The sequence below is a fragment of the Xiphophorus maculatus genome, chromosome 10, assembly GCF_002775205.1.
Source record: "Xiphophorus maculatus strain JP 163 A chromosome 10, X_maculatus-5.0-male, whole genome shotgun sequence".
Classification (NCBI taxonomy): Eukaryota; Metazoa; Chordata; class Actinopteri; order Cyprinodontiformes; family Poeciliidae; genus Xiphophorus; species Xiphophorus maculatus.
In genome coordinates this window covers 15,504,026-15,531,799 of record NC_036452.1, presented here as the reverse complement: position 1 = coordinate 15,531,799, position 27,774 = coordinate 15,504,026, and the positions used below count along the sequence as shown (strand labels likewise).

Below are 27,774 nucleotides of genomic sequence, written 5' to 3'. Positions count from 1 at the left end.
TTGTTAAAAAAATAGAGGCAAGAGAGGAGGTGAAGGATTAGCACTAGGATGGTACAGTTTTCGAGTCCTTCCCATATCGGCTCAACAGGGCCAAAAGGCCGGAGTCCACCCTGACGACTCTGATGGCTCAAATTAGCATCCCTTCTTCAATTGTAAATGTGGTCGTTGACCGTCAGGCCAGAGGGTAGGAATGTGAATAGTCCATGTTGGGGGTGGGTATCTATGATACCTGCAGGAGATCAGGTCTCCTGTAGGTAGTGCTCTTCAGTTTAGTTTTGAAGCATACATGAAGTGTTTTTGGAGAGATGTGACCTTTTGCAGCTGATCCATGATGTTGTGCTGCATTATCCAGGTCATTTTGCCAAATGTACATAGAGTTTGCAAAACATAGAATTTGTTTCAAAAAATATGCAAAGGTTTTTCTAAAAGAAATTAGTAATGTTTCTCTTTGAAATAAAGCTAAGAGGGTATAACATGACAGTTTAGAAATAAACTAACCAAATTAATTGTGTTGATCCACCTCAAAAAAATCATGCAAAAAGTGTAAGCAAAAGAAATCTGGGAGACTTTGCACATGCAAATTTGCATGCAGCCTTTTGTGCTGTGGAGGATAAATAGGTGACTGCTTCACCTATTTAGTTCACAAGAACTAATGGCATTTATTTCAGTCATAATCTTGCGGGGGGTGACCAAGGTTCCATCACTATGTGACAGCTGGTCAGCAAACCTGGCAAACATGATTGACATGGCAGCACTGAATGCACATGTGCTTTATCAGGCATGCATTGGGGTGCAGGAGAGACGGGTGGACTTCCTGGTTGAGCTTGCAAAAGAGTTCGGTAACTCTCATGTGAGTGAGAAGAAGGCACACAAGGAGAAACTGCTTCGGCAACAACCTTCCACACCCAGCTCAGGCAAAAGGGCGAAGTGTCAGGTCAACCATCGATGCAGGATGCGTGTCCTGAGGCCGAAACATCATCAGTGACCCCTCACACCCCCACCATGGACTGTTCTCCCTGCTGCCCTCTGGAAAGAGGTTCTGCAGCATCCGGTGCAGGCCCACCTGGTTCCGAAACAGCTTTTTCCTACTTGCCATCAGACTTTTATTTTACTCACAACATTGGAACTTCAAACATTATCCTGAGCCGTATGCAACGAAATTTCGTTCTTTATACACCCTGTGCATTGAAAATGACAACAAAGTCAGTCTAAGTCGAAGTCGAAGTCTAAGTCTATTGTGCAACTGTGAGATGCGTTGAGGCCATTACCAGGGTACTGATAAGGTAATGGCCCTATTTACAGAACAAAAGCACCTGCTAGAGAAAATCCTTCAGGCCAGTTGGACTATCGAAGCCGATATAGGTATACGTCAAAGTGGACTAACTCTAGCCATTCTGGCGATCTGGTTCAATGAAATCCTATTTTTTTGCCTACATACAAAACGGTGAGGCAGAAAACCAAAATCCTGATCACACCATCCCTGCCATGAAAAAAAGGTGGCAACTTACAGTGGAGATGCTTTTTCTCAGAGACACTGAAACTGGTAAGAGTTGTTGGGAACATGGATTAAACTAGATAAAAAGGAAGAAAACCTGGAGGAAATCTTCCTGCATGAGATGAACTCTGGATCAAAACAAATAATTTTTTAAGAATGGCCAAGAATTACATCTAATTAACAATTGATTGAAAATTTTAAATTAAGGTGTTTTTTCACAGAAGAATGGTCAGAAATTTTAGTCTCTCCATGCACACTTTTCAAAAAGTTGTTGAGCTTCATAAGTATTCACTAATTTGCATTGGTCTATCACAGAATGCCATTGAAAACAGGTTTGAGGTAATAATGAGAAAAAATAATAAAAAATTCGGAAAACTTCTAGGTGTTTGAACACATGAAAGGACCTGAATCTGCCTTTGTTTTCAACTTTGTGTGTATGATTAAACATTAAGCATGAATCATCACTGTCAGATGCTGCGCAACCTCCAGATAATGTGTCTATTTTATTGTGCTTTCGCCGTCACTGCCACACTATTAACACGCATCTGCTAAGCTGTCCTAAAACCTGCTCTGACATTGACCTTTACACTGACTGCCTGCACTTCTCCTGTACCCCCACAAGTGGGAGCTGCATCGTTTATTATGAGCCAAAGGTTAGAGAGGACATGAGTTTTTCTGTGTTTTTTTTTTGCTAACCAGTTTCGGCATAGAATCACCAGGAGAAATGAACGTGAGCACATCGTGAAGAAATGTGTAAACGGTTGAAGGTGCGAAGGAAGACACAGACGAGACATGGCACCGCAGCCGGAGTGGGTTTGATGCAGAAAGAACAGACAATTCCTGCAGGCATCTGTCAGCAAGCAGATATGCAGATGTTTGGGCTTTTTTCCCCTCTTAAATCTCCAGATGTTTCAAAGACTTCAGTCACACCTCTGTATGTCTGTTTGGTGTTTATGTGACTGTAGGCCAGAGTCCCAGTCACATCCACTTTTGTTCACTTTGCTACTGTCCTTAAGAGTTCCTCCTGTGATCATTTGACTCTTGTGAGGTGAAACTTTACGGTGTGGATGTTTTTCACTCTGAGGGCTTATATTTTGTGGTTCTGTTTGTTTCAATCCATCATGAGGACCTGGCAGACCGGACAGACTCAGGGCGCTGTGAGAGGGCGTTAGGAAAAGTTTGTGATGAAACGGGAGGCCCTCAGTGGGTGTAATAGCCGTAGTAGTCTGGATCGCTGTTGCTGTCTTTCTCACAGACCTCCCCAGCACGCGGAGGTGGGGAGTTTTCAGTGCTGGACGTGTAGGGCGAGACTCTCCTCTTCTTGTTTCCCTCAAACATGCCTGAGTCAGCCGAGTCTGCTGATTTGACGGAGGGTGGCTCGAGCCAGGGGTCCTCCGCTGCCACTCCGGTGAGGTCTTTCGGCTTTTCATGCAGCACGGGCGGCTGCAGGGACTCCAGGAGCGAGGGTGGGTGCAGCCTGGGGTTCCCGGGGGGCGTGGAAGATGACGAGGAGGAAGAGGAGGACGAAATGGGTCTGAACCAGCTCAGACTGGGGGCGGGTTTGCTGGGATACTGTGGGGTGTGCCTGCTAGTGCTCCATCCTGCTGACCCGGCCGCTGATACTGATACGCTGCTCGACGCAAAAGGATGCTCTGGGTAGTAGCTGAGGGCATGGTGAGCGGACGTCTGCAGGGGGAACGGCTTGTAGAAGCCATTTCCAGAAAAGTCCCCCTCATAGGAGGATGTGAAGTCAAGCCGGTTCGGTGGTAAGTTCTGCTGTGGGGGCAGGTACCAGCGACTGTGGGGTCCAGGGCTAGAGGACGGGTCTTTGTGCTGCTGGCCCATGCCGATGTGATCACGGCCATAGAAGCGGGTTTGCGACAGGGGGCTAATATATTGTTCAGAAAGGTAGCTCTGTGGGTAGCAGGTCCCCGGTAACAACTGTTGGCCCTCTGTAGGGGAAGGGGTGAGGCGATCAGAGTCAGGAGGAGCGTAGAGCCTAGGCAGGAGGGAGGAGGGGAAGAGAAAAGAGTGTGAGAAGAAGAGGAAAAAGAAGAAGGTGTTATTTCCTGCCCAAACCTCAAACAACTATCAAACATCTCACAGCCCCTCACACCCTTTCACTGCAGCATGCTCAGCAGCAGCGCAGTAATTGCACCTATTCTAATATTAAAAAGGCGACATGAGCACTCAGGGCATTTCAGTGACAGCACTGATCCAGTTGAATTATTTAGGCCGAGTTCACACAATGTTCTCAAACCAGAGCAAAAAGGAGAGGATTTGCTGCTGCTTTCTCTTTACAAACACAAGTATTTTCCAAATTACTTACGTGTCGTAATTGTCGCGGAAACCTTTTGCGAAGGGGTTATGGTCTATTTTCAGCTGAGTGATCTGTGTAGGGAACAGGAGGAGGGCAGCGAGAGAATGTAGGCACAGGAAAAAGAGAAGGAGTAAGCAACTACCATGAAGAAACAAGAGAGCAGTTAGAGAAGAGGTCACTGAGTAATAATTAACGAGATCAACATGCTGGAAAGAGTTGATATTTAGAACCACAAAGTGGGCGATCACACCTACAGAATTGATGCCAGTATATCTATACTACACATTGAAAAAGTTTTAGACAATGCAACTGTTAGTGAAACATTGAGTAGTTGGTGACTCTCAGTTGAACTGGTGTTGCACCGATTGCAAAATTATATGTACAGTGCAGTGAAAAAGGTATTTGTCCCATTGCAGACTTTCTTCTGTCATGAAGCAAATTCATATCATACAAAGATAACCAAAGCAGACACATAATACAATCCCTAAAGGATGATTTCATTTATCAAGGGAAAAAAGTGATCTAATATTTAACCAGTAGATTTAAGGAATCAACAATTTCACAGAGAAGTCTCTGTGAAAATATGAAGTAGGCTGTAAGATCTTTAAAGCAACACACTGTGCCCCAATCTAAAGAAGTTTAAAACAGATCAGCCACAAAATCATTGACTTTTATCAGTCTAGAAAGGGCTTTCAAAGCCTCATGAAGCCGTTTGTAAAGCTTTGGGAGCGCCATTATCCACAAATGGAAAATATCTGGAACAATGACAGAACATTGTCAGGAGTTACTCCAATTATTGAAGGAGTATTACTCCATGAAGTCATAAAAGAAACCCAACCAACATTTAAAGCAAACCTCACTTGCCTTACCTAAAGCCTGTGTTTATAAAAGTCAGGGCAACAATGGTATCCACCGGAGAGCTCCAAGGCCAAAGCTAATGCATACGAAACCTTTTCTTTCTACAACAACTGGCAAATTTTGATGATGACAAAGACTCTTTGGAAAATATTCTATAAATTAACAAGACAAAAGATTAATTAAGTTGTGCTTCCTGTTACATTTGGTGAAGAACTAACAAAGTACAATTTACCGACAGCATAACACGGTGGTGAAAATATGATGGTCCGGGATTACTTTGCTGTTTTCTATAACTGAACCATGTACTCCTCTCTCGAGCAGAAAATCAGAATGGGGAATGTCAGTCCATCAGTATGTGACGTTTAGTTGTAGCGCAACTGAGTGCAGCAGGAGTGATGAAAACGCACACTAAGGAGTCCACTTTGGAAAAGCTAATGGACTTAATGGACTCTGAATGGCTAATGGACTTAAATTATGACCTTAATCAGGCCATTAATGCGCTCTAATGTGACTCAATTCTGCAAGAAGATAGGGTCAAAATTCCTCCACAGCAACATAAAATACTCTACGAGATATCTCAAATGCTTAATGACAGTTGTTGTCACAAAAGATGGCACAACTGGTTATTAAGTTTAGGACTCACTAACTTTTTACATTGGGCCATGTTGATTTGGATGCTTTTTCCCCATTAGACATGAAATCATCATTTAAAAATGGACTTTTGTGTTTATCCAGGTTACCCTTGTCTGCTGTTAAAATTAGTTTTGTTTTTTGAAACATGCAAGTGAGAAAAAAAAATCAAAAAGAGAAAACCTCTGGATGGATGCAAATATTTTTTCCACACCACTGTATGCATGCATGCATGCAAAAATCAGATCCATTCAGTGCTTTAAAAGAACTTTAACAGCTCAGTAATAATATAATATAATTTCTTCCAGTGAACAATATGTGCAAAAAAAAAAATCTTACATCTGCATTCTGATAAGCGGTGACAGCAATGAACTGCGTCTCTGGGAAGACAAACGTCTGAGCTTTAGAGGACAGGAAGGGGTCCTCTGAGCCGTCCTCCTTCACCTCCACTATGTGAAGACGTGGCTGGTACTTGTGGAGCGACTGGAGCACAATCATCTAAGGGCAAAACACGGTTAAATTCACAAAATGACCTTATTAGAACAAAAAAATCAAATGATGCTAGAGCACTTTGACACAATGATGTAGGGATTTTTACAACATGTCAAGGCCGAGATACTAGAACACATTACTGTGTGGCAAAAAGCTCAATTTAGCAAATGTAAAAAATATTGACACAAACTGATTTTCAAGGGGTCATTTAAAAAAGGAAGTAGGCAGGGATACCTGTGCCACGTTGTTGGTACTGCCCTTGTTGTTGGTGAGCTTAAGCTTGCTGAATGACACTTCTTGTCTCATCCAATGAGCCCCTGAGTTAGGAGAGTCAGGGTGCATGTATATCCGATTCCCTGGAGTCACCAAAGGAAGTCATCAGCCACAGGAACAAGGTTTTTAGTTGCGCATTGACAGTGACTTACAAAAGTATTTTTACCACTTGACCTTTCTTATCATTTTCTTATCTTGATTGACCTCATTTTATTTGATTGGGATTTCATGTGGTAGAAAAGGTAGCAGGGAAGCTTGATGAAAACCAGTCAAGTTTCCCTGTCTCTGCTAACAAAAAGCCTCCCAACAGAATGACTTTGCCTCTACCGTGGACTTTAGATTCATCCAACCAAAAAACATCTTTCATGTTTTGATGTGGGCCCCTACATGTCTTGAGACAAACTTTGAATTTAACTTCTTACGTTTTTTGTTGAACAATGGATTTCTTTTTGAAATTTTTCCACAAAGGCCAAATCTGAAGACTAATCTGAGATTTATCAAAAGATTCTTCAATTTGAGATTGAAGAATCTCAAATCTGGGTCCCTCTGATTAATGCTGACCTCATCTGACCTGTCAGTTTAGGTGGACGTCTTGGTAGGCCCTACATTTTGCTGGTCTGTGACATAAAATCCCAATAAAATACACTGAGAATTGTGGTTGTAACAAGACAAAATATGAAAAATGTGAACTACTATGAATATTTTTGCAAGGTTCTCAAATAGGTTAATAGATAAATTAATAAATTAATAGGACATATAACCCATGCATCCATTTTGTACTGTTTAAAAATGCAGAACATTTGATTTCTGTTTGCAAAAATGTTTTAAAAGCAATATTATTTTGTCTTTTTTGTCATTGTCAATTTAAGACATTTCCACTGTAAGTGCTACATCCTGTAATCAGGCATGCTCTGCTTTCTAATTCCTTTGATACCTCACTGCTCTCATATAAAGTATACCGCCATGAATTTTCACAGCATCACCACAATGACCTTCTAACCTGATTTAACCTGAATTTGTTCATACCACATGAAGTGCACTATTAAATCTAATTGAGAAAAGCTGTGTCACCACAGTTTCCACAACTTTAGCACAACATCATTCACCTTTTCCACAACAACTGGCAAACGTGTGACAACACCTTAGAATTTCTCTCATTGAGATGAATGTGGTTTGTCTATCATCAATCATAGGTTCAACTTGCTGTTATGTGTATGTGTTTAATTCAAGTGAGAACAGGAAGAACAGCCGAATTGAAGGAGAAGAGATCAAGGAGTATAAAATGTAGCAAAAAAAATTCTTTACAAAGAAACCTTTTCAAAATGAAATTGAGTGGGCCCCAAATCAGTCTTAGAGGATCTAAACACATGGACTAATAGTTTTGCTCATATCCTAAGTTTAACATTTAATATACGTAAAACCATTTTTTTTTTAAGTTTAAAGAAGTAAATACATGCTTGGTAGGGATTAATGTATAGTCAACAACACAACATAAGCGACTGTCGCTACTTGCTGGTCCAGGAGGAATGAATGCAATCGATGTTTTTTGGGTTTCCTCGAAAACTTTGTATTAAAAAATGAACTGAGCTTTCTGTGCTGTTTAATAAGTTGGATCAATTGGAATGTAGGAGTGATTACTGAAATAAATCTTTTTGTGAAGTGCCTCGAGATGACATTTGTTGTGGATTGGCACCATGTACATGGACTAAATTGTATAAAATGAACTGAATTAAAATAACAGAGATACATTTAAATGTGAAGACAGTTCTTGCTCTCATTGTGGGGAAACAGTGTTCATCTGCTTTCAAATCCTTCAAAAGGTGCCAAAATGGTGGAAGGAGGTGGTCTATCAAACGAGACCAAAGTAGATTTTTTTTTCTCTTACGTACAAAATATAGTGTGAAGAGAGAAAGTGACACTTTGCTTCACCCTGAACACACCATTCACATGGTGACACACAACAATGGCAGCTTTTCTCTGTGGTTTATGAATGACCAGCGGAACCTCAGCGAGGGGCTTCTCACTGAACTGTTGAGAGATGCGACTAGTTGATTTACATCCTCAGCATATCATCAGGTTCTGCACAGGTCTGGCAAAAGAACTATTCATTTGTTTCAAGCGTATGGGAGTTCAAATGCTTCCAACACATACATCATATTAATGTCTTAGAACGGCTCAGTCAAACTGAGTAAAAATTCAGCTTCTATCCAAAACTGGTTGGATAGAAGCTGATTTGAATGAATTTTTGGATACATTAGAATCATTCATTGTTTGTAGCATTATAATGTGTCAAAAGTGAACGGGTGGGAATGCTTTAGAAGATTCAGGCTGAATCTTCTGAATCTGCCTGATTCAGAAGAACAAAACAAACAAAACAAAAGAAAAATGAGTTATCTTAACTCATTTTCTACAACAAATCTGATCAGATTTTATTGCTTCTTATGAAGAATAGCCTTAACACAGCATGATGCTGCCTCCAACATGCGTCACTGTGAGCATAGTGTTTTCAGGATGATGTGCAAAAATGGGCTGTGATTACGTTTTACAAGCATCATGTAATTTTTACACAGTATATAATTTTTGGGTAGCTGTATTGTTTAAAAAGACGTCCAGATTTTAAGATATAGTGACATCTATAGGCTCAAGTGGAAAACTTTGTGACTTCATTGAGCAGACATTGATAATTAAATCAGCAAAAACCATAGAAGTAAAGTTACCATCCATTGAAATAGTACATCTAGCCTTTTTTTTGCTGCTTCTAAAGAGTTAAAAGTCCTGACAGTGAACCGTAGCTTCAGCAATGATTTAAGTCGGTTTCATCAAACCAAACAGAACATGTAGAGAAGCGGCAGACGTAAAGCAACACCAGAGCGTCCACAAGAAAGTGCCTACCAGTGCATCATGATGCACTTTCTGGTTGCCTCTATTGCCTGTGGATGTGCTGCTACGCAAACCACTTCCTCGAGATCCTCCATGTTGCACGCATTGAGATGAAAACTTCTTAGCTCCCCAGAGACTGAAAAGAGGTTTTGTACTCCACCTGATGTTATCTAATCTACAACTGAAAATCTGGGTTCACGAAGATTACTTTGAGTTTTTTATCCATCAGTTGTGGCTGAAGGGGGGGTAAGTGCATTATTGGCAGGCACTGGCGCAGGTTTTTTGTTTTGTTTTGTTTTGTAGGAAGTTGTTTGTGAAGCAGTAAGAGCATTATGACGTCTTCTGAGGCTCATGACATTACTTGAAATGAATAATTTTGAAAAGATAAGAGAAAGAAAACAAACCACTTTCAAGACAAAAGTTACTTTATTACTACTGGGAGCATGACTATGTTGCTTTCAACACTTCAATACCAAAGTGAAAACTACTGATTATGTAAGAAAAACAGTTTCAGCATAAAGTATGATGTGCAGTAAATTTGTGCTGCACTAACATAAGTGTGACCTTGATGCCATTCCTAGTAAAAGTGGTAAACAAATTAACTTGACTGAGAAACCAATCCAAAAGAGTTTAGTTTATTTACTAAGTTCAGCCTGAATCTTCTAAATAAGTATAAACTGCAATAATGTCTGCTAGTAAGAAATTTAGAAAAACTTTTACTTTTTGTTTTTATATGTGTAATTTTTACCTTGCATTTTTACTCCTTTTTGACATTTGAAAATGTAAATTTCATCTAGTGGATTTCTTTTGTGCTATTGGTTTTATACACACCTGGCATGTTTCCCTCTGCTTTCCCACACTGGACCCATTTGCCTCCCTGGTACCTCCAGTGGTGCTGATCAGCCAGAACCACGTCTACGTAGACGTTATAGTGGGCAGACGGATCCAGCACGCTGATGTTGAAGCTCAGGAAGGGAAACATCCTCCTGGATAAACATAAGTGAATGTTTATTTGATATTTCTTGAACGCATGTAACTTGGAGAATAAGGAAGAAACATACTGTATAAGCAGTATACTGCAGAAACATAAAATCTTACCAAGTATTTTTGGTCCAGTTTCTAGTGCCAATATCTTAGTAAACTTGAAATAAGCCAAAACTAACTTACAGGGAACTTTTAGCAAGATATAGAAGTTTGTTTTAAGCAAATAACTTCCCAATATTGATGAAAAAGTATTAGTTCCATCAGCAGATTATTTAACTTATAACAACACATTCTTCACATGTTATAAGATTTTTTTTCTTTGAATACAACTAGTACTTTTTCATCAGTGTTAAGGAATTATTTACTTAAAACAAACCTCTATATCTTTCTAAAAAAATCTTTTAAGTTGGTCTTATTTTAAGTGTAAATAAGATATTTGCACTAGAAACTAGACAAAAAATAAGATTTTGTGTTTTTGCCGTGTACATCTGTGAAACAACGGCCTAACTCTTCCTTATTAGCTAAGTTCATTCCTTCCTTTTCCTTATTGGCTTGGTAACATACCCCTTGTGTGCTACCTAATCCATGTTTTAAGTGGCTGATCGATCCTGGTAAAATGTACAGTAAACGCAGAGAACTTTTGTCCAACAAAGAAGCTGAGAACCTGTCAAACCTTTGGAGCTCTGGGTGCAAAAATGCCTGTTTTGCATTGATCGCCTTGTGAACTTGTTCATTTTGAAGATCTGTTAGATTTTATTTTGGTTTCTTGTAAAAGATGTGTATTTAAGCCTTTTTTTCGGAACATGCTGTCTGCACTCTGTGTTCAGAGCGCCGAACCTCCAGACACTCAAATCAAGACCAAGAGAGACCGCTGTCTTTTTTTTAAGGGTGATGATTGTCCTGTCATCTGCGTCTGGACTTGTCTCTAAACCAAAGAGACGTTTGAAAAGGGACCCGCTCAGTGGTGATACTTCTGGTCCTGTGAGCAACTAGTCCTGTGGTTTTGGACCCAACAGGTGCTTTATCCTCTTGTTCTGAGTAAATGGTGAACTCTTACATTAATGTCCCTTTGATGTGAGTTTGCTACAGTAATTCTGGACAGAAAGTGGGACCCATTTGATTGTAGTTGTGAAGTGAAGCAATGGTTTCAGTAATAACCATCTGAGACTGAGCTACACCTACGAAGAGTAAGGAGGGGACATTATTTGCACCGTTTATTGTTTTTATTGTCACAAGAATCTGGACATATTGTGAAGATGATGAGGGTTGTTAACCCTCAAAACTTAAAGTATTGTTGGGATCGCTACTTTTTCCATGTTTCCACCATTGTTCCCATGAGAGTGGCAGTATTAAAATGTTTTCCATAGTACGGCCTTACTTACAGAAACAAAGACAATTCTAAAGCTTGACATTAGCATAATTATGATCTTAAATTGTCATTAAAACAATTTTATTCAACAACTAGAAGGATTTTTGGCCGTTTTCACTCAATTTAAAGAGATAGTTGAAGTCTCAGCAATATTTTCCATCATCCAGTGTTTTCAGATTATGACATACATTTTCTTAAAAAACTTAGACATATTTGTGTGACATTTACTGTCTTACTTTTATCATAACTAGTCAGTGTAAACAGAAAAAAATCCCAACATATGAGAACAGAGGGGACATTTACATGAAAATCTGAAATAGTCTCAATTTATTATGAGGGATTTTTTTAAAAACCAAAAAAAATGATCCCTGTGGAGGCGTCAGTATACCAAATACTCACTTTGTTTCCTTAGAATTAGAGTGTAAGTGAAGAATGGGTGGGGAGGTGGGGGTTTAGAGAAGGCTGAGACTGTGGGTGAATATTTAATGCTGCTGTTAATAAAAGATGCCCCAGAAGATGCTCTTGATTGCCGGGGCTTTACATGTTGAACTCATTTTGACCACCAATGGTTTCAGTGAGACGAGGTAACTGGGAGGTCAGGGCGTCCCCAGGTTCACTGCCAGGGAAAGCGGTGGAAAAAGCTAAGTTACTCCAAATCAAAATGACACACAGCTGTGGCTACAAACACTCTGGCGCAGTCGGGGCCCGCTGATGTTTGGCACCCAAAATACAGGTCAGAGACATGACAGAGAAGCTATAAAATTAGCTTTCCTGTGAAACTGACATATACTGTAGTGCAAAGGCAACAATAAATATAACTACATGACTCAATCTGTTTTAATTCACATATTTATCACCTGGCTGTCTCAGTTTTTCACTCACAGACACACGTTATCTTCCACGAGCGCAACACACAACTTTTTAGAAATCTAAATGCAGCAGCTATGAAGTTTATTGAGATGAACTGAACTCTGAAAGAGCAATGCTTTGTTTTGAAACTTAATTATGACAATGATTACAAACCACAGTCCAGGTAGTGGAGTTTTTTTAAATGGGATAATTTAGATACAAAAAATAAACTGTACAAAGACAATTTCACCAAATATATTTTGCTTAATAATGTCTATTTTTGTTATAGTTTAATTTAAATTCATCGACTTTTACCACAAATTTTCCAGGTTTAATTTAATTTATCAGTTTGATGACCATCAGGGCTTTCTTTTTTTAATCAATGTCTACTAATAACACTATGCAAGATTTTCCATTTATAACACTTTAGAGCAAGTTATAAGAAAACTACTATCATGATGAAAAAGCAGTTGAATAAATACAGTCTCCAGTGCATACACAATATATTAATAAAAACATTATTATATAAAATGCAAATGCTAAAGGGATAAAAGTGCTTCTGTTATTAAGAGTAGCAAACAAACATGCACACCAACGTACAGCTGGATCGGATTTTACAATAGTGTTAATATATTCTTCATAGGCAAATGTTTCTCGAAGAAATCAATGCTAGCTCATTCAAAGTTATGTTTGGCTAAAGCTAAGCTAATGTGCAAACCATTCAAGACAACAGTGATTAAAATAATACTGTGATGGAGAAACAAATTCCTGGTTATGTAAAATACAGGTGACTACTCGTGATAAATGTAATCTGCTAGCATAACAATGTCTGATGCAATATGCATCGTATTGGAGTGGCTACGTACGTAAACCAGGGCCTAATGTTTGACCTTTAACCTGCCTGTTTTACAACGATGGAACACCTTTCAATGTTATGAAAAATTTGCTTTGAGTAAGAGGTAATTCCCTCTACTTTTGATTCTTTCTGATATAGGAGGAGGGGAATTAACTATTTCAGATTGCATGTTGCTCATTATGCAGTGAGTTTGCAGCACAACTCATGGCATTAAGTTCAGCTCTGCTGAATCCCCTCTGGTTTCCGAGGTTTGCATTTGTACATGTATTTAAACTAATGTGTGAATTATTAGATATGCACAAGCGATTGTATGGCTTAGTTATTGGTGTAGGATGAAAAATGTAGATACAAACATGTTGTCTTTCAGCAACACCCTTTTATTTCTTGTCTAAGGCACTTTGTTGTGGGTGGAACAAATGCTGTAGATAAGATCGATTGTTCACGGGCTTGCTGCTTTACAGTAAAAAGGTGCGTTCTTATGATAAAACTAAGATTTAACACCATTAATCTACGGAAATGTTTTCTTTGAAACAAGATAGAGATTTATTGCATTTAAATTATGCTTTGACAAAGCAGAGAAGCATTAGAGTGAAAGTTTATTCATAAATATGAAGTGTCTATCCTTGATAACAAGATGTTCAGTGTTGCAAATTTCACCAAAGAGCAAATGAGTTTACATTAGTTGTAATATTATGACAATCACCAGTTGGTCTAAATGTACATTTTTAAATGCAGACAAACAGTATTCAATTGGGTGTCATGTTTATAGTCTCCAAATGAATAATTTTCCAGAGTGGGGCAACCTTTCTATTTAGATCTCTCTGCCTCTCATTTATTTCTATTCATTCATTTTCCTGGCTACAATTAAATACATAAAAAATAGGGCACTCTGTAACATCCCATGTGTTTTTCTAACAAAACTAGACATATGAATATTTAATATGAATTTCAACAATATTGAGCATTTAAGCTAACGCATATACATAATAAGAACTGAAGAAATACATCTATTCACACTTAAAGTGGCTGAAATCACAGACAAGCATATTACATCCGTGCACATGACAGAACCCCACATTTTGATTAAGGTTTGCCCTTATTAAGCCTCAGACATTTAATCTGGTGTGCAACAGAATTTTAAAAAAAGCTTTAGTAAACACTTTAGTGTTTAGTAACTAAACACTAAAGTAGGACTAGGTCTCCAGAAAGAGGACTGTGTCACTTTCTGAGTCTGGGAGACAATTTAAAGAGGTCTCAGAAGAACTTAAATTCAGCTTTCCCACAGCATTAAAAATAGTTTGCATATTCGAAACAACTGCCAACAGCCAAGTGAATTCACCCTGAGAGTAGACTGCAAGATGCTGAAAGAAGCTCCCAAAAAATATAAAATTTCATCACATTGCCTACACCTCGTTCTTGTTACCGTTAGGCAAAAGTTTCTTCATGTAATCAAAAAAGCGATTTTACAAGTTTAAGTTTAACATGAGGCGTGTGGAAAAACTTCCACAGGGCTTATGCTCTCTAAGAAAAACATAAAAATGCAAGGCTGAAGTTAGCCACAAAAGATGTAGATAAAGACCAGCACTTCTACAATAATCTTCTGTGGACAGATGAGTCTGACTTAATACGCCATTCAATACGTTCAATACCATAAAGCAAGGAAGTGCCACAAATACCATCACAAATCTCTGAATGCTTGAGGAGAATGTGAGACCATCAGAAAAAATAATTAGGTTGGAGCAGAACCGGTCATTGCAACATGACAATAATCCAAAACATGCCATTGAATTCAGCAATGACTGTTTGAACACTAAGAAATGTAGTTCTGGGTTGAGTCAACAGATTTTGGTTTCATTGATCGGCTGTGGCGTAACTTGAAACTGGCTGCGCAAGCAAGAAGCCTCTCAAACATCTCACAGCTAAGAGTGAGGATTGGCCCAAATGTTCCTCAGATACATAAAAACAAGGAGATGATAGCAAACAGTGGGTCACTGAAGATATTTCAGCCAAGTGGAGGTAACATTAGCTGTTAGCTGCTAACTATTTCCTCAACTGTAATTCAGATTTTCTTTGATCTCTTTTGCATAATGAATAAAACAACTGACAGTTTCTCTTTCTGTAACAAATAAAACTTCCACAGGGCTTAAAAATACATTGAGCAAGCACAGTTGCCTCTGATGCTTTTCTAGAGAATTTTAACTGAAGCCTTTTTTTTAAAACCATTTCCTTGCAAAAACTTGCATTTTCTAAAATTCAAGCAGATTCTTGAATTTTGTTGGCATAAATCCAGATGCAAACACTGGCGTTCCATAAAACAGAAAGATGACACAATAGATTTTGCTTTGTATTCAATGCTTTCCAATGCAAATCAGAAGGCAAAACAGTAGCACTTTTTGTGTGTGTGTGTGTGTGTGTGTGTGTGCAGGAGATCTGGTGAAGAAGCTCTGTTGATTAATATTTCCAACTGGTGCAGACTTGCATCTGAGCAACCACAGCTGACGGAAAACAAACTTGCTGTGGCCACAACTAGCAGAGCTATGCTGTGTCACTATACAGCTCAACCTTCGTACATGACTGAGTGGAAATGAAATTATTACCACATGGAAACGCAAATTGTCTTGAAAAATAATTAATCTTCTGACCACTAGAGGGCTAGAAACAACGGTAACAAATTTAATATTTTAATTTTTTTAAGTATGATTTCCAAGAGGCTACAGTTGCTTTTTAAAATGTATTATGGTTCTGTAAAAAGCAGTTACATTTACCTAATTTTCAAACAACAAAGATGGATATCACAATGAAGAGTCAAGCTAACAGATGCACTGGACAGGTCCAGTTCACATTTCACCATTTTAAACAACAGGAAATTAAAATGTTAGTAGAATCAGTGGATATTATTTCACTACTTTTATGCCTCACTCTTTTTAAATAAAACAGCTGCTTACTTGATGTTGAGGCAACTTTAAAGATAATGTTGGCTTTCCAAAAATAAGATGACATTTTAGAAATGTTTTTGGAAAAAACAGAGAGAAAAATAGCTGTACCTAAAAAAAATCAAGTCAGTGTAGCAGACTAAACCATATTAATATTAATTGTAGCAATTAGACTCTTTCAATGTGCTTCTAACCGAGTGATGAACATTTTTATTTGTTCAACACAAGAGTGCAACAACTCAGAGTCTCAAACACAAGCACATCAAACTAAACACTTACAAGATCTCATTTCCTCTCTTTCTGACTACTTTTTCAGTAAAACAGTTTTACTGACATGCCTTATTAAGTTTGCATTAGTATACTACTCAGTCAGACAAAATAAAGCAATACCTCTTAGACATTCCCGATTTAGCTTTTGATTTAACGCACAGGAAAATTCTTCATTTCTGAACTGATCATGTTCTGAGTAGCTGTTGGCAGACTAGGTGTCTGTAAGCTTCACTCTTTATTTTTTTCTTTTTCTTCAAACTGAGATCACCCTGTCCACTGCATTCATGCAAACATTTTGAATAAATATTTATATAAATTTATGTGACCTCTATTCCTTTAAACTATCATCTCTTTATGGTTCTCACAATTTAAAAAAACAACAAAAAACATTTGGCCTCTCACAGTCGTCTCCACTTTGCTTTGTTGTCACTGCTAAAGTTAAATATCAAAGATACAGTAACTTGAGAAAATACAAAATGTAGTTTTCATATAATGACCTCATTATATAAGCAGCTAACTATAGCAGCCTGTATACTGCCAGACTTGACATCACTTAAATAGAACTCGTCTGATGACATGAAGCAGGCTAAAAAAATCTCAAAAAAGCAAAACAACATGCACAAATTCAAGACCTGCAAACAAACTGACAATTAATGTTTTTGGTGTTACTTCTCATCTGTTTTTGAATTTCATTCAGCCCACTTTAGGCTATCAAATACATCCTGTTATGTGATTCTGCAGAACCAGGCCTTGATGTTGATGGTGAAACTGAACTCATTTATCCAAATAATGTGTTTGATCAGTTAATGTATTATTTAACACTGTTGAAGATTCCCTTTTTTTACATAATCCTAGGTTGGTTTTGATATAAAATATGATTTTTTTGATTGTCGGAAACATCCAAAAATGACTAGGAAGTCAAAAACAAAAGAAATCCGTCAGGGAGCGAGAACTTCTTCACTGAACAGCTCATCTGCTCGGTGCCATTTACTGGTAAAAGAAAACCGTTCCCTGATTGGTCCCAGTTGGGTTTTTCCAACAACACAGCGAGTCCAGTTTAACGATCAATCATAGTTCTATGAAACCCAATCATGCCAGCAGCTCTTTAGTGGCGTGCAACAGGTGAAAGAGCTCTTCTTCCACTGCAGCGCTTAATACAACTGAAAACAGAAACCCGTATGAATGGCTCAACCCACCTACAGAGTGTGAAAGTAATCTAGAAAGTGTATGAACAATTATCGTTCTTGCTACATTGAAATTGTCAATTTACTTATAGTGAGCCTTTTATAGGAAATCAGAACTGGAGACAGGGGGAAACCATAGAAAACACAACACAGGGGGGTATTTGCATACGCGGGCGGGCTTGGGTTTTATGTACAGAACAGAGAAGCTGAAAACAGTGAAGAGATCTAAGCAGCAGCAGCAGCAGCAGCTATTTTCAGAGTTGTGGTAGAAAAAAAAAGTACAGTCGTGACACTCCTCTCTAAAGACAATATCATTAGTTTGATGGTACGTGAATTTACTTTTATGCACCCAGCGTATGCTTACATGTAGCTCCACTTGCCTTAGTGGCAGTGGAGCTCAGACCTGCAACTGTGCAGTTCATAAACACAAAAAAATTACCATCAAATGTCTTGTATCTCTGCAAAAGGACTCATAACTGTGGGTTGCATCCAGACATAATACCATGGAGACAGAAGAGTGTGCTGATCCCAACAGTAATACATTGACATTTAAAACAAACAAAAAAATCACAATACACTGTGTGGATGCTGGAGAAAGAGGAAGGGGAGGAGAGCTGACAGAAAGTATGGGAAACCGCAGGGAGAAGAAGGTAAGGTTAGAGAAAGAGGGAGAGAAGGAAAAGGGCGGAGTAAAAAGGGGGAGAGGGACGGAGTGAAGGGGGATGACTATATCCTGAGGATGAGAGAGAGGAGCTTGAGAGGAGAAGAGGCACCAGCTATTCGCAGGGGAGAGGACTTTTCCGCACGAGTGCATGCACTGATGCATCCGGACAGGAGCTCAGGTCCGGTTTTTGTCACTGTGCGTGCGCTTGATCATCTGTGACGAAAACATGCCAGTCTACAGCTGCTGCCGGACACAATCACTCCCTTAACATGTAGACAACCCCTGTTTCTGTATTGACTGATTTTGGATGAGAGGTGAAGCAAGTCCAGTTGCCTTCATTTAACACCTGGATAAACTGTGACCAGAAACCACCAAGGATGAGTCCCTACAGCAATGAAGTGAGAAAACACCAGTTTAGAGTCGTGTCCTGAGAGATTATAATTTTAATTTGTCCTTGATACCTTTCAGTCCCCGGGGCCTTGAGGACTTCCTGCAGATTTCCAATGCAAAACCTTCAGACGGGTCACAATTAAAGGTCTAAAGCCGTTAAAGTGCTTGGGGTGAACACAAGCTGACTGATGGCATTGGTGTCTTTGAGAGCAAATATTGCCTAATGAACGGGCAAAAATATCTGCCACAGGAAGTGAGGGAGCAGTGGTGCTGAAACAAGGAAAGGAATGTTCATTTTAGTGACCCAGGATTGACTTTTCATTGCCTTGGAGAGGGAGGTTTGAGTTCTTGGGGTTGAATCTATAGTTTTGTGCAATGCCTCGCAAAAGTACTAATATCCCTTGAAAATGTTCATATCTTGTATCCATGATAAACACAAACACTATCTATCTATCTATCTATCTATCTATCTATCTATCTATCTATCTATCTATCTATCTATCTATCTATCTATCTATCTATCTATCTATCTATCTATCTATCTATCTATCTATCTATCTATCTATCTATCTATCTATCTATCTATCTATCTATCTATCTATCTATCTATCTATCTATCTATCTATCTATCTGTCTGTCTGTCTGTCTGTCTGTCTGTGTCTGTCTGTCTGTCTGTCTGTCTGTCTGTCTGTCTGTCTGTCTGTCTGTCTGTCTGTCTGTCTGTCTGTCTGTCTGCCTGCCTGCCTGCCTGCCTGCCTGCCTGCCTGCCTGCCTGCCTGCCTGCCTGCCTGCCTGCCTGCCTGCCTGCCTGCCTGCCTGCCTGCCTGCCTGCCTGCCTGCCTGCCTGCCTGTCTGTCTGTCTGTCTGTCTGTCTGTCTGTCTGTCTGGATTTTCTTTTTAAATTAAAAAATTCAAAGTGATTGTTGCAGTTTCCAAATGTGCAACAAGGAGCTCTGATTCCATTTAAATTAAACTATTATAAAAATGAGATACATATATTTAAGTTATATTACAAAACAACAACAACAAAAAAAAAAAAACAAGAATTAACTACATTACTTTATTGAAGACTACATTTCTGATCTACAAACATGAGGTGCTTGTTGGGTTCAGAGTTGGATATTTGTTTTCCAAATTAGTATCTCAAATATTGCATTGTTAAAGAGATCAGATTTCAAATCATTGTCAAGGGGCTTTAGGTTCACTCAAAACTGACTATTTTCACTAAAATTTTTAATAAATATTGTTGCTTCTGGAGATCAAATTCCATATTTGCAACAAGAAATACTTATTTGAAACAAAACGTGATATTTTTACTAAAAGTCAAGTTGAAAATGTGCTACAAGGAGACAAAATAAGAATAAAAATGACTTTTGATTCTTTTCAAAATTTTATTTATTCATTTATTTGTTATTTATTTATTTATTTTTTTAACCAAAAATGGAGCTAACATTGTGCATAATAAGAGACAAACATTTGCACACGATGGCCAAGACAGCAGCTGCTAAACTGAATTTTAAAAACAATGTCTCCATGCTGCTTGGCTTGCCTGGGAATGTGTTGAGATTCCCCTGTTATGAGCTGACCCAAGAGTCCGGGTCTCTCTGCTCTGGCTGCTGCCTCCACCACCCAACCCGGGTGAAGCAGAAGATAGAGGGTGGATGGTTTTTTCACAGCACTTGATGAATTATTAGACATAACTGCAGCGCTGTGGCTTCAGCTATGCACACAGAAAACCCATACCCGTCAAAGACATGCCTTCTCCCATTTAATTTTAAATTACTTCCAGATAACATTATTTTTAGAACTCTTCTGCATTTTTATTGACGTTACTGATACCAAATAGAGAACCTCCCTCTGCGATCAACAGCAACAGTGAGGTATGTATTAATAGCTGTATTAATAGGCCTGCGGCTCAAACTGCGGTGCTCTTGAACGCCCATCTATTGGAGGAGGATTTTTGTTTTTTTGCAAGAAAGGAGGAAGTACTCAGCTCGACTATGTGAAAATATTGGCACTAGATGTTTCTGCGAAAAGGCTGCAAAGGCACACATAGACAGCTGAACAGGAAATGACTGGTCATACTGTCAAAACCTTGAAATAGTCTCGCTTCTGCTTTTTAGACAACGAGCGAGAAAATTAATAAACATGGCTTCCAGACGTTCTTCCTAAATGTTGCTTTAGATAAAACGTACCTTCTTATTCATTCACCTGATGATATTTTAGGAAAAATGTAGGAACACACCTGCAGCATTGCACACTTACTCTGATTTACTCTAAGATGTTGATCAAATAAAACAAATTCTAACACAATTACCTAGCTCAAAAGTGATTGTTCTTCTTTTTTTAAATCACATATAACGTTTCACCTTTTGAGAATGTGATCATGTTAGGTCAGATCTTGCTGATTAATATGTCTTAGCCTTAGCGGCTCACTTCAGTACTGACTTGTACTTTCTATGCTTGGGAGCAAATAAAACCAAAGGATTGTTTCCTTTGGCAAAGTGAGCAGACGTCAAACTGAAGTGTGTCACTGCTTGGACTCAGGGGAGCAAAGAGAGCAGATAAGCATGATTCCTCCTGTAGCAACTTTCTGCCTTATTTCCCTAAAACATGTTTGTAAAATGAGATCTTAGTCAGTTCACTCTCCTTCCTGGAACACGCACTGCATTAGTAATTAGTAATAGCATGAGCTATTAGTAAGACTAGTCAAAGCCTGAAACAGGAAATAAGTGCCAGAAACGTCAATTTTAAAAATGTGACTTATCATTTAATGCTTAAAAAATACATTGTTTTTAAATCATAACTGAGTTCCTAAAATTTCATCCCAGTGCACTCATTATAGCTAAAATATACTCAGCACCGTTTTCACTTGATGCAGCAGGTTTCTGAGATAAGTGCTAACGTTTTTAGCAGCCACAGGTCTCAGAATCAATTCTGTAAAAATATTACATTGGGCTCCTAAATGCTCATTTCAGGGCCTTCTTTCAACAGCACAAATATGTTTTAGAAGTTTAAAGAGTGAAAAAAATATATATAATTTTCCACAAAAATTCCCCTTCAATGCAGAGAAACGCACTGCAGGGAAAACTTTTCTTTTTTGACTCATGTCTGAATTAAAAAAAAAAAAAAAACACCCACAGGTGTGGGATCATAAAACTGGCCAAAGCAATGATCGATGGAGAGAAAATTTCACTTTCTTGTTTCAGTTTTAGTCGCCTGCTGCAACTAAAACCAAACCAGAATGAAATCCTACGTTTTGGAGCCAAAATGAATACATTTGAAACACTGATGGATGTTGAACGACGGTGCCTTGGCAGCATCCAGCACGCCTGAACTTTGGCACAAACACGGCACCTGAAATGGCAATGGCTCGTGCGGTGATCTGAATTTGGCTCGTGAGAAGAGCGGCTGAACTCTCCCTCGCTTTGCCACGGGGTCACGAAAACGCATCTATATTTCAAAGGCCAGGTGTGGTAGATGAGTAAAAACTTCTGAGAGATCTTTGCACCCTGCATGTATCAGGTGAAGAAAGCAGGGGAAAAAAAGAAAGAGAGAGAGGGAGAATCTCGTCTTTTACTTCCTGAACTTCAAAGGTACCTCGACTCCTCAGTGTGGCCATCTGAAGCCTCGCTGGCGTTTGACCCTTCCCTTCACATTTCTCTCACCCTTCCTCCTGCAGATGTTTTGATTAACATTGCAGACCCTCGGACTGCTCTCTGAAATCACAGTAAAATTACTTTGGAGGCCTGAACCCAGGATTAAAATTTGACGAGGATTTTGCCTCTGATATTGAAAAAATAAAAAAAAGAAAAAGAAAAAGATTCTGTTTTAGTGCTGCTCTGCTCAACTTCTCTAAAATCTCTTTTTTGTTTCTTGAGAAAATGTCCTTCATTATAGAGGGAGATAAAAGACAAACAGCACAGTCATCGTTAGGAATTGAAATTTTCGTAATGTGAGGTCTGTGGTTTTTTTTGCACACATGAAAATTGGCGTTTTCCTCACGTGTGGCTTGAAAAGCCCACTGTGGATAATGTTTGTTGTAAATCCAACTTTTTTTTTATAAAAAAAAAAAAAATAGCCGTTTCAAAATAAAAATGCACTTTAATTACATGACCTGGTGAACTAAAATCTTCTGACCACAGTGAGTGTTTCTGGAGAGGAAGCTGTCAAGGGGAGTTAGTGTCAAATGACACGCACACACACGCACACGCGCCGACACACGCACACACACCCCCACGCACACACACGCACCTGGGTAAAAATAACAAGAAATAACAGGAAAGAAAAGCCACATCTTCACCTGAATCTTTGCATTCATGCACAAAATATGCATTGATGCAATAAAAGGAATCACCAAAATTATAACAAAATTGCCGAATCCTATTTCTATACTCCAAACCCCACCCACGTCCCCTGGCACATGTTTCAGGTAGAGTTTTAAATATCGCACTGAGGCATGGGGCTCTCCATCCAGAAGCTGATGCATCAACTCACACTGATTCTTAACATGTAAACACACACAAACAGTTATTGATCCTGCAGCTTTTTAATGTCTGTTAAGGAAGAGGAGAAACAGAGCATCAAACGTCACCAAATGAAAAATAAATGGACTTTTTAAATATCTTATAAGTTCTCATAATGTGTTGACAGTTTCCTAAGAAACTGTCAACACAAAGTCACTCAAAAGATTGAGTGACTTTATGTGTACAAAAATCTTCAAACATACTTTGATGTAGTCTCATTGCAAATATAAAATATGTGAAAATATGATAAACTAATAAGTAGGTCTGAATGCACCAGACTCAGCGGTTTTTGAATTTTATTTCTTGTGGAAATGTCTTTTAAGCAAAGACATGGGATACTATATCAGTGATGTTTAAATTATTTAATAAGATACCAGAAAATAAAATAATATATTTGCTGTTTTCATGCTGATTAACAATAAAAAGTTATAAAAATGCCAAAATCCTACTTCTCTCCTGGCCCCTCATGCTAACCCTACATCTCTAAGTGGTAGGCTGTCCCAATCGCTCCTTTGGAGTCGGGGAATTGTCGAGGGAAATATCTTTACAAACTTAGTAGAAACTGAGCTTTTTTTCAGGAGCACACATGGGAATCAAGGGTTGTCTGCCAATATGCTTGAAAGTCTAAAAAACTATATTTTCTCCCAACATATTTTGAATGACATCACAACTGCTGCAATGTCTAGCTTGAGTAGCATCGATATATTGCATTTGAATTTTAACAGAAAAAAACAGATCGATTTTTTCAATTAAAATATTTTTTCTCATCAGCACAACAGTTATTTATTTTTTTAATGCTTGCAAGTTTTAGAACAACTGTAGCACTTTTTTGTTGCTGTATTGGCAACAAAAATAGCAATATAATTTTTTTCCTTCTCTAACAAGCAGAAAGAACAGAGAGTGTTGTCTACTGTGCATGGGACCCATTTTTAAGTGGGATATTTTAACCACTACCTGCATTCAGAGCCAATGGACAGTGGGAGGAGACGAAAAGACTTCAGGAAATGTTGTTTAACCCTAATGAATTTGTGAGATTAACCATTAAATCGGTTTATTGTTGCATCACTTTTGAGCATATCTGCAAGTGCATCTTCCATCCCTTTTTCAATTGTGATGCTTTAAAAATCTGCTTTCAAAGATTCCTTAATCTGACATCCCGCTGATCAGAAACAACTGGGCCTTCATAACCCCTGGAAATGTGGGGTTTAGGTGTTAGAGTGAGAGGTGATTTCAGCCAGTGTATTGATTTCTTTGTTCAGGTATTGCACATGGCACTCATACATTAAAAAGAAGCTTTTGTTGACTTCAAAGAGGAGCCTGAACTGTGCTCCACTTCTTCAGCTCTTTTTTTTGTTGCACTCAACCAGAAAGCAAAGACACAAGCAAAGAAGGTCAAAGGGGACTATTCTGCAAGAAGAGCTGCAACACCTTAATTCTTCCTCCTTCTGTCTACAAAAAAGTTTTTTTTAATCCTTTGCAAGAAATTTATAAAACAAAAAACAAGAGAGGCTTCTGCAGATGTGCCGAGAATATCACTGTGCTATTATGGTGACATGGTTTTGTTTTTTTTTCTAATATTTTTGTGCACAGATCTGAGCCATAAGAAACCTTTGGCCTGAAACCTTCTGTCAAACACAAGTGTCGCGTATTAGAGAATTAATCCCCATCGACGTGGTTGCATCTTAATGCTCGGTGACCTGCAGAGAAGCCCGCCAGCGTTTCTCTCTCTCTCCCTCTCACTCTCTGTGTTTTTCTTTCTCCTCTGCCCTGCAACTAAAACATTTCTTCTTTTTGCCCCCCCCCACCAGTGTTTATCACAACTTTGGCATCAGCTTTAACATTTTAACTCACCGCAGTAGCGCCGGTTTCATTATTATTAGGCTTTCTTTCTGTCTCGACTGAACAGCAATGTTTGATTATTATTTTTTTTGTTGCAGATGGTTTAACTTCAGAAGAAGAGGTAACACGAGCTCTTAGAAAGCTAATTTAAATAATTTTAGAAAGATTTTTCAAAATATGTCTCTCGCACAAAAGCATTTTTCACCCTTAAAAATAAAACCTCAAAATGTTCAGTGGCACAGAAAAAGTATTTGACTTGCACTGATGCTCCTAGAGTAACTAAACTGTGAAAGTTGGTTTATGTCTGGCCTGAATTTGGCACATATCAAAATTGGAAATCTTTGTTAATTATAAGCGATCAATCTCAAAAAGTCACATAAAATAAATAAAAAAATACAAAAAGTTTGCAACAGTTCTATCACCTGACCAGTGATGGTTTTACCGTCTGCACGGCTCTGAACAGATAAAACCTCCAACATGAAGTCGTAAAGTGCAAAATGTGTAATTCCCTCTACAAGTTTCTTTGCATAAACGTTCATAAGTGAGCAGTGACTGTGAGACCTACCTGCCCTGCTTGGTGATTATCATCTCGGTCTGGAACTTGTGAAACTTGGCCCACAGTGGATAGTTATTTAGCAGAACCTGGGTCTTCCCGCACACCTGCAGCCCAGGTAAAGGGTAGAGAGGCCGCTGGTAGCCGTGCTGGAAGCCCGCCGGGTAGTTCTCCGCAGAGGGGGAGTACACCGGGTCTTTACCTCCAGTGGGAAACCCCTCTCCCGCCGCGGGGACGTATCCCTGCCCGGCGCCACTCCTCTGCGGAGAGCGCACGCCGCCGTAGGAGCTCTGCGCGTAAAACCTGCCGGGCTGCGCCCCGTAACCCCCCATTGTCGGCTCCGGGTGGTAGGGCAGGGTCAGAGGGTCCTGTCCGCCCTGGACCGAGTCCGGATAGTAGAAGCGGGCGTCCTGGATGCCCATCTTAAACTCGGCTAGATCCTTGCCGCCGCGGTGGAGGTGGCTGCTGATGTCGACGCTCTTTCCGAGAGTTTGCGCTTCAGTCCCATTCAACATGCTGAGGTAGAGGCTGCCACCTATGCCGCCCATTTGCAGCGTCGCTCCCGGAGTGTGTCAAAAGTCATAAGCTTAACTCAGACTGCCAGTAAAAAAGAAGAGAGAGAAAAAAAGAAGAAAAATAACAACAAAAGCAGCAGAGTCTGGACTGTTTTATCCTCACCTAGGAGAGAAAGCGCTCTGACATGCGGCACATTTAAACTTGTCCGCCGCTCAGAGGTGAAAACCTCTCACACGCTCCGTTCACACCAGACTTTAGCTTTTTTCTTTTCTTTTTTTTTTTTTTTACTACTACAGGAGTGGGTGAATGTCTTTTATTTGACTCCAACAGTGACTCAAACACATGCTCCACTTTTTAACCTGTGACATACATATATTAAGTGGTCATGTTTTGGAGGAGTGTCAGGAGTGCGCAGAGAGGACGCGATAGGCTCCAGATACGAAAGAGCCACCCCTCCTCTCCGTTATAATACATACACACTCACTGGCACACACACTATGACGGACTCTAACACCTCAGGAAACTGTTTCTAATTAATATAAACACAGCAGGGATTTAAAAGGTATATATATTTTTTGCACCCACAATTTGATTAAAAGCATTTTGTATTCTGAACTTATCTCCAACTTAGTTCTTGCGGTCCTCCGAGACATCAGCGCGTTTTAATGATGTGTTTTATAATCATTGTCCTTCTGACGGCAACCATCCTCTCTCTAATGTTAATTCGTTTAAAACTGGGATTTATTGTAATCTGACTGAATGCCTGGGTTATACAAACAATAATCGCCCACTCTCTTTCAGTTACCTTTTTGTCTTTTTTTGTGGCCGTGTTTCTCTCCTTCTTAGTTTTTCCTCGCCATAAACCAGTCGACAGGTTGAATCATCGTTGAATCAGAAAATTTGGTTTTCGCTTTCCATTTGACTTCCGATGCACCTGAAGAAAAAAGCTCTTTTATTGTTTTATTATTATTATTAAACCACTGGTTATATTGTTCTGAAAATTTGCGCAAAAACAATTTATTTCAGTGGAAAATAAGAAAACTGGGTTTTTAGAAAATAAATCTAAAATTTTTCCGAAAGGACCTTCTTGCTTTAATTTTTTTTGTAGATTTTAAAACAAATTAATAATATTACAAACAGCATAATTAAAATCGTTGAGGTATTCAAAATAACCTGACATTTCTGAAGGATTTGTCAAGACCTCATGGAAAACTTTCAACAGTTGAATCATTTGAAGTATTACAGTAAATACCAGAATCAGAAAGTCCACAATGAAGCCGGAATATTGTCATTTTCAAACATTTCTGACAGTTTTTCATAATAATTTTAATTTCTGGACAAATCAAGGTTTTTGTCATCAGAAAAAATGATTTCTTTCTCAATTGCAACTAATCACATACAGACACAACTCAGTGAATTATAAAGGTAAGTCATTTTATCCATTCAGTTTAAAAAGTGAAACTAACAAAGCAATTTATTTAAAGTTTTATTTGTGTTAAATGTATTTATTTATTTTTTACAGTAAATGAAAATCCAACCCTTGCTGTCTTTTGGCCTTCACAATACTGAGAAAGTTTTTTGACTGATATTTTCCATCAGCGTAGCTGATACCCTCTGCTGTATCCAGTTGTAATAATGGAAAATTTAGTGGAAGGTAAAAGGTACCCAAGCAACAGGGGTAATCGAATCCCTGAGAAGATTGTAAAGCAGAACACATTCAGTTTTGGGGAGAACAAAGTTTGAACAGAAGCTGGAATCAGAGCTTCAGAAGTAACAAATGAATCCAGGTCATCGTCTACAACTGTTGCACTTCTTGAAGCCACACCTGAGAAATGTCTAGGCTTCAGAAGAAAAAGAACTGGACTTTTGCTCCCACTTCCAAAATCTTCTTTT

General features: G+C 38.9%; 1 protein-coding gene across 1 annotated transcript; it reads right to left on the bottom strand.

The window, feature by feature from the left end:
- Nucleotides 1-2,175: 2,175 nt before the first annotated feature.
- tbx21 (T-box 21) lies at nucleotides 2,176-26,197 on the bottom strand. The gene is made up of 6 exons (XM_005812822.2): nucleotides 25,378-26,197; nucleotides 9,780-9,934; nucleotides 6,030-6,151; nucleotides 5,643-5,801; nucleotides 3,825-3,886; nucleotides 2,176-3,494 (listed from the first exon to the last, which is right to left on the bottom strand). The coding sequence occupies exons 1-6, from the start codon at nucleotides 25,911-25,913 to the stop codon at nucleotides 2,696-2,698; spliced, it is 1,833 nt and encodes a 610-aa protein (XP_005812879.1). The 5' UTR covers nucleotides 25,914-26,197; the 3' UTR covers nucleotides 2,176-2,695.
- Nucleotides 26,198-27,774: the final 1,577 nt, after the last annotated feature.